Source organism: Pinus tabuliformis, chromosome 6 (assembly GCF_031772625.1).
Source record: "Pinus tabuliformis cultivar Carrire ecotype Pingquan chromosome 6, CPIR1, whole genome shotgun sequence".
NCBI classification, from domain to species: Eukaryota; Viridiplantae; Streptophyta; class Pinopsida; order Pinales; family Pinaceae; genus Pinus; species Pinus tabuliformis.
The window spans coordinates 890,925,277-890,933,633 of NC_142292.1; the positions used below are offsets into that span (position 1 = coordinate 890,925,277).

General features: G+C 36.9%; 1 protein-coding gene across 1 annotated transcript; it reads left to right on the top strand.

Annotated features, from left to right (window-relative positions):
• Positions 1 to 246: 246 nt before the first annotated feature.
• On the top strand, positions 247 to 786 carry LOC149261786 (uncharacterized). The gene has a single exon (XM_089371070.1). It carries the CDS (start codon positions 247 to 249, stop codon positions 784 to 786), a length of 540 nt encoding a protein of 179 aa, XP_089227196.1.
• The last annotated feature ends 7,571 nt before the right edge of the window (positions 787 to 8,357 follow it).

Genomic DNA, 8,357 nt, shown 5'->3' on the forward strand with positions numbered 1-8,357 from the left:
AGGAAAATTCTTACATGGGATAACCTTCTTAAGAAAGGATTCATTAGACCCTCTAAATGTCACCTTTGTGGCTCGCAGGAGGAATCAATCGAACACCTTCTAAATCTCTGTTATTTTTCTACTAAAATTTTGGACTGGGTGGCATCTAGCTTCAGATACACTGACAGGGATAGGGTCAGCATATCCAATAATTTAAAAAACTGGAGAAAGAACTTCTAAGACAATGAAATCATTAATAAGGCCTAGATGCTTGTACCAGGCTTCGTCATTTGGAACATTTGGAAAGAATGGAACATGCAGATCTTCAAAGTCAAGGCCAACGAGCCCCTTCTTATCATCAATCAGATTTTGAAACATCTCAAGGAAATAGTTAGGAGCATTCTGAGAACAAACCCCTCGAATCCTCCGCTACCTCATGAGGTGCACATTCTTACCAATCTGGATCTTCAATCCCTCAATCCTCAAGGAGTAAAGAAGAATGTGAGAACTATAAACACTGGGGATTGGGGATGGCAGCCCCCTCCACAGGGCTTCTTCAAAGTTAATATTGATGGAGCTTCCAAGGGAAATCCCGGGGAAGCTGGCTTCGGGGGTGTCATCAGGGATCCTGAGGGGCAGATGAAGTACATTTTCCATGGCCACTTGAAAAATGGTACCAATAACATGGCTGAGCTTTTGGTGCTAGATCAATGTATGGAGATCCTAGTGGAAACAAATTTACAGAATGTTATAATTGAAGAAAATTCAGAACTGGTCATCAAAGCAGCCAAGAAAATTCAAAATTGAACCTCACCAAACAAAGTGTCAAAGCACTTGATGTTGCTGCAGGTGTTTCACTGTATCCAATCTCAATTATGAATCTGTTAGGCCCCTATACTACTAGTGTAACCCCTTATTGTTATTAGTACAACCCACTTATTATACTGATGTACCCATGTAGTGCCCATATTGTTACTATTGTGCCACATAGAAGCCCACTATTGTTATTATTGTGCCCTTACATTATTATTGTTATGTCGGCTCTGATTATGTTATGATCCCTTAGACTCCTATATATAGAAAGGAGGTATTTTCATTTGTATCATCCAAGAATTGTTAATTTATGTAATGTAAAGGAGGTTCCCCCTCGAAGAGGTTGAATTCTAAGGCGTTGATCTATCTTTTCTATCTTTTTGTGAGTTGGTTTCATAACATTTGGTATCAGAGCTTTGGATTCTAGGGTTTCGCTGCTCCAAACAGGTCATCATGGCATTTTAAATATAACTTTTTTTCTGCGACGTTTCAAAAGCTAAAAGAAAACCCATTTGAGAAGAAATCGCCCTAAATCTCGAGTCTAAATTTCATAGTTGTTCATGCTATATTTGCAGAGATATGATCTGAGGAAGTTGGTCTTCTTGCAGACTCCTGAATTTAATTCCAAACAGGTGACCTGGGGAAAATCATCGTAACTTTCTCTCTGAGCATTGGATCGAAATTTCATAAGAAGGTATAGAAATAGGATGGACTATAGTTTCTTCTATATATCTTTCAGAGCGAAAGGTCAAAATAGTGACACGTGGCACTTCATACAAGTTTGCTCTTGTGGAAAGGTCTATAATCAGGTCATCTTGGGAGAATGTGCATAACTTTTTCTTGGAGAATCCAATTTGGATGAGATTGGTGGCATTGGAAAGAGGACGCAGAGGGCTACTACAGGTCGCAATTTTAGAACTTAAAGATCTGAAAGTATAGAGTTATAGTCGTTTCAAGATCGAGCTCCTAAAATAAAGAAAAATCAAGATGAGGAAGTTTGATGGCAAGGATCTAGTAAATTGGATACTTCAGATGGAGAAATATTTTGATCTACATGGTGTACCCTTGTTACAAAAGGTATGTATTGCATCTTCATATTTAGAACTGGATCAATTTTTATGGTATGAAGGGCTTTGCTATCGTAAACAACTTGTTACGTGGTCAATTTTCACGGAGGAAATGATAGCACATTATGAGGATACAAAGAGCAACACCTTCTTTAGAACAACACCACAACAATTGGAAATTGTAAAAGGGCTTTGTGACATAGTGGAAAGAAAAATTATGGAAACCAGGAAGCATACCCCTCACAACTATAAATATGGAAGTGTTGTTTCTCCCAGCCTTCCAAAACCTACAAGGGTTACACCATAGCAATTGGAAGAAAAAAGAGAAAAAGGGCTTTGTTACAATTGTGATAGCAAATGCACTAAAGGTCATAAGTGTGTTGAGAAGAAATTATTTTACATAGAATATGAAGAGGAGGAAGAAAAGGATAAAGAAACATCAAAAGAAGCAAATATACGCCAGGACCCCACCCCAGAGAAAGAAGAAATGAATCAGACCATATCTTGTAAAGCATTGACAAGAATTACCACTCCTCAAACTCTCAAGATAGAAGGACATATCAAGAAGAAAAAGGTGCAAGAAATGAAAGATCACATCAAGAAATAAGAAATGAATCCAACCATATCTTGTAATTCATTGGTCGAAATTACCACTACTCAAACTATCAAGGTAGAAGTACATATCAAGAAGAAAAATGTTCAAGAAGTGAAAGATCACATAGAGCATCAAGAAATGCATCTGACCATATCTTGTAAAGGATTGCAAGAAATCACCACTCCTCAAACTCTAGAGATAGAAGGAGATATCAAGAAGAAAAAGGTTCAAGCAGAGAAAGATCACATCGAGCATCAACAACAAGTTCTCCAACTTTTAAAGGATAACGCCACTTCAATGCAAAATCAAATGAAACAACAGGTAGATCAACATCGTAGTGAAAAATGTTTTGATGTAGGTGATTGGGTATTTTTACTGCTACATCTCAAGCAAGCTATTTATGAGAAGGAAATGTTGGCAATACTACATACACTTAAAAAATGGCGACCTTACCGAATGGGAAGACTCTTCAAGGATGAGGATGTGGAAGCATTGCTTTGTGCTATTTCTATTATCCAACCAGATTGGATAAACGAAGCAAGGGATGAATGGAAGAAGGATGAAGAAGTATGGCCACTTATTCAAAAGTTGCAAAAGATCCGAATTCAAACAATATTTCCAGAAATTGAAGAGGAAGGAAAAATCATATTGGAACCTGGAGCAGTCATAGAAACAAGAACCTGATAGCTACGAAATCGATCAATTTCGGAGTATCTCATCAAGTGGAAGAACTTACCTGCTGAAGATTCCACATGGGAGGACAATAATTTTATACAGAAGCATCAAGAACTACTCAAGCGTTGAGGACAATGATTTTTGAAGGAGAGGGGCATGTTAGGCCCCTATACTACTAGTGTAACCCCTTATTGTTATTAGTACAACCCACTTATTATATTGATGTACCCATGTAGTGCCCATATTGTTACTATTGTGCCACATAGAAGCCCACTATTGTTATTATTGTGCCCTTACATTATTATTGTTATGTCGGCTCTGATTATGTTATGACCCCTTAAACTCCTATATATAGAAAGGAGGTCTTTTCATTTGTATCATCCAAGAATTTTTCATTTATGTAATGTAAAGGAGGTTTCCCCCTCGAAGAGGCTAAATTCTAAGGCGTTGATCTATCTTTTCTATCCTTTTGTGACCTGGTTTCATAACAGAAGCCTTAACACAATAAGATTTGTCCATGTTAGGAGGAAGGCTAATATGCTGGTAGATAGGTTGGCCAACGAAGGAGTGGCCAATAAAGACAAGGATTCGCTACATCCATGGGAATTACTTCCTTTAGGGCAGTTGTGGGAGGACTGTGTCACTCTGGCAAATGCAGATTGGGGTTTGTGGATGGACAGGGCTGGCACTGGGGACAGGGGTCGTGAAGATATCACCTAATTTGTCCTCGCTTTTTATTCATGGGGATGACGGATGTAGGCTTTGAGTCATACAATGATACGAATTGGGATGCCATTACTCATTTGGCTCAGTGGGTCTCTAATGGCGACTCCAATTGGACTGCTCGTACAGGCCGAAAGCAGCTTGGCCGGCAGGATTGTGCAGATGATCTTCTTATGGCGATTTCTCGAACGCAAAACCATAAGTGGTATATCTCGTAGGCTGTAAATGGTATCTAGTTTTTTGGAAGGAGCATGCGATTCCACTTAGGTCATGATGTGTGGCATCGAGATGAGAGAGAAAACCACTCTCATCGCGCGGTTAACCGTCGTGCATCTTGGCTTTGTGATATCGTCGAGGGGCATTGGATTGGGACGCCTCCCTCAATGATTAGGATTAATTGAGCAGGTTACTAAAATGGGATGACACGTGGCTTACCCCCAGGCTTCTTGGTCTTGTGTTTCCTGTGTTGACCTTTGGATTGGTTTCTTGTCCTCTTCGACGGGGAATGCTCGTCCTTGCTGCTCCCTGGCCTCTATTCTAGGACTCTGGTCTATGGATTTTTGTTCTTGTTCCCATTTGCTCTTAGGACTCTTGTTCTTCGGTTGTTGTGTTTGTAAGAGGGGCTGAAGTTAGCACCTCTTTGGCCCGGAGATTTATATCCTTTTGCTTCTTTGCTGCCCTACTTTCTGGGGCTTTCTATACCTAATCTAACTTACTTTGATTAATAGAACGTTCCTCTCTTATTTAGCAAAAAAAAAAATGTGGAAAGTAAAGGGCCAAAAGGCATGACGAAAAATTCATAATGACCCTCATGAGTTCTGAATGATGCTATCAGAATAACTTCACTCTTTATTCTAAGTTGATGATATCCTTAATGAAGATCCATCTTGTTGAAGTAAATTGATCCATGTAATTCATCCAACAATTCATCAATTATAAGAATGGGAAATTTACCTTTAATAGTGAGATTATTGAGCTCCCTATAATATGGACACATAAACCATGATTCATCCTTCTTTTGCATCAATACTACTAGAGCAGAGAAAGAAATTCTACTAGGTTGAATTATACCAGTCTCTAGTATTTCTGAAACCATACTTTCAATTCCACTCTTTTGAGCCTAGGGATATCTGTAAGGTCTGATGTTTGGACGAACACTTCTTGGAATCCAATTAATAGCATGATCATGATCACAAATGGGTGGGAAGCCTTTCGGAGTCTCAAATATCTTGGAATGATTGTCAAGGACTTTTTGTAGATCTAGAGAAATAGAGGACTTCGATGTTTTAACCTCTAGTGAGTATAATTCTGCAATTACACCTCGTTGTCCTTTCTTCAAAAGCTTTGTCATTCCATTAGAGCTGATTATCAATTCAACTTCCATTCCTTCCCAAAATAAATTCAAGAAAAGTTCTTGAAAACTAAAAGGTATTGTCCCCAAAGATTGTAACCATTAGACTCCTTGTACAACATGAACATCACCCATTGGAATGGAAAGAATTTTATTATTCAATAAATATTCCCCCATGGTTAGCTTGATATTATGGAACTTTCTTCAGAAATTTATAGTTCCTCCATTTTAAACCATCACTTGACACTCAGGTGATAGATATAGGAAGCAACTCAATTCCTTGGATATCTTACAATGAATAAACTTATGGGTACTACCTGAATCATTCAACACTATTACCTTCTTCTTCTTGATATATCCTTCTATTTTGAGAGTTTGAGGAATGGTAATTCCTACCAATGCATTATAAGATATGGTCAGACTCATTTCTTCTTTATCTAGGGTTGGTTCTTGGTGTATATCCTCCTCTTTTTATGTTTATTGTTTCTTTTCTTCCTCTTCTTCACAATCTATGTAGAATAAGTTATTCTCATCACAGTTATGACCTTTAGTATATTTGTTATCACAACTGTAACAAAGTAATTTTTCTCCTTTTTCCTCCAATTGTTGTGGTCTCAAATTTATAGCTTGAAGAAGTCCAAGAGCAACAACACTTCTGTCTTTATAGTTGTGTGTGGTATACTTCATTTTTTCCATAATTTTTCTTTCAACTTTTCTTTCCAGCCTAAACGAATCCTTTTTCTTTCCTCCCTGAGTGACTTCTCCAATGGATCAGGTTCCCAAAGGCGAACCTCATGTTAGATGTTATCCTTTAGAGGCCCTATGAATAAACTAATCCCGTGCTCCTCTGAAATATCAGTTGCCGTAATATTCATTTTGGAATTCCTCAATGTGCTTCGCCTCTGAACCCTTTTGTTTGAGATTTATAAATTGGCTAAAGAAGGTGTTCCTCTATGTAACCTCATAATACGCTACCATTTCTTCAGTAAACATTTACCAAGTAACAAGTGGTCTACAAGAAAAAATCCATTGATACCATACAAATTGATTGGGTTCTAAATATAAAGATGTGATGCGTACTTGTTGTGTGTGTTGCACATCATTTATGTCAAAATATTGCTCCATCTATAGTATCCATGTTATCGGATCCTTGCCATAAAACTTTCTCATATCCATAATTGGAATGTGGTTGTTCTTCAATCCAAAGTTAGAGTCTTTAAAATCATGATTAACATTCCTTTTGTTGTCATCATGAGTTTTAGGGAATACCTTTTCTCCATTAGGAAGCATTTCTTGTAGCAATTCTGTAAAACCTTCCTTCAGACCTTCAATGTATTGTTTTAAACCATTTTTCAAACCATCCATCTCAACATCCATTTCTATGTTTAATCCATCCTTCAAGGCTTCGATGTTGCCTTTAATATTTTCGTCTAACTCATCCATCTGAGCTTCTAGTTCATCTTTGGTTACCCTTTGTGAGAGAGAAATTTGTTGAACTTGGTCTCATAATTTTGATATATCATGTTGCATTTCTTCCTCTTCTTCGTGCGTCATAGTAGAGATTTTTGGTTTCTTACTAGGTGTGTCCATTTTTTTGTTTCGAGGCATTTTGGATTCAAACAATGATATCTATGCTTAACTATGTCATTTGAATCACTTCAAATGGATTTTTCAAGCAAAAGTTATGCAAAATTTTTAAAAAAATACGCACTTTTTTTAGCTTTTTATGATCTTGATATTGAAACTATTGTATCTCTGTAATTTAATATCTCCAAGTTATGAAATTCGATTGTGTGGTAGCACTATGAGTCTTACTTCCAATTCCATAAGTCAAACCAATATTGGATTCTTCAATATAAAGTTATGTCAAATCTCCCATGATGGCCTGATTATAGACTGGTTTAGTAGAGTGAACTCGTATGGAGTTCCACATGTCATTGTTTCGACCTACGACCCTTAAAATTATACATCAAAAACTAAAGTCTGTTAAATTTTAATTATTTTTTACTTTTGATGCTCAGAGAGAAAGTTATAACGATTTTACCTAGGTCACCTGTTTGAGATGGAATTCTAGAACCTGCAAAAACCCTAAATTCTTTTCATGATATCTACAAAAATATAGCGAACCAAGATCTGAAATTCATACAAGAAGTTCACCAATATTTAATATCTGCGTGATTGCATTTTCAATTTCATAAACCTCATAGAAAATTATAGAAAAAAATCCAAGATGACCTGTTTGAAGAAGCGAAACCATAGAATCCAAAGCTCTGACATAAAAATTATCCTATTCAAGGGGAAGCCTCCTTTAGATTACATAAATGAATAATTCTTGGATGATACAAATGATAGGACCTTCGTGGTATATATAGGAATATAGGAGTCTAAGGGGTCACAATATAATCAGAGCCTACATAACAATAATAATGTAAGGGTACAACAATAACAATAGTGGGCTTCTATGGGGCACAAAAATAACAACATGGGGATACATGGGCACAACAATAATAATAGGGGGATATACTAACAATAATAATAAAGGGGACACACTAGTATTATAGGGACCTAGCACTAGTTCATCACTAGGAATCTTGCACCTTTTTTGGCTGTTAGTGTATTATATTGGTTAAGAGTGGCAGATTAGACTTATATAACCAACACACATACAATTTTTCTAGAATATTTCATTCCCTAGGATATTTGATTTATGCGTTATCCTTATGACTTGGTGAGGGGTAAATTATTATAGAACTTTCCTAATGTCACTTTCCCCTAAGAATCCAGATTCATTCTTTCAAGGATGCCAAAAGGCCTATTTATTCTCATCACACATAATGGGTCATGCTAGTTCTAGAATTCTAGAGCCTTAGCTAGAGATTATTTTCACCATTATAGTCAAAGAAGCAAGGTTAAGGAGACCAAGCTACTAAGCTAGAGGAGAGCTCATCTCATGTGTGTGAGGTATATCTTTACATGTACTACCTATTGAGTAATGAAGATTTATTCCCTTTCCATCATGTCATTGATTTTCTTATGCAATTGCTATGTTGTTCGTGCCATGTATGTTGGTTATACATCATCAAAATTTGTTTTGCTGACATTATTGCATGAACGCTTGCAAGATATTGTTATTTGTTGTTTGTTCTATAAAGAT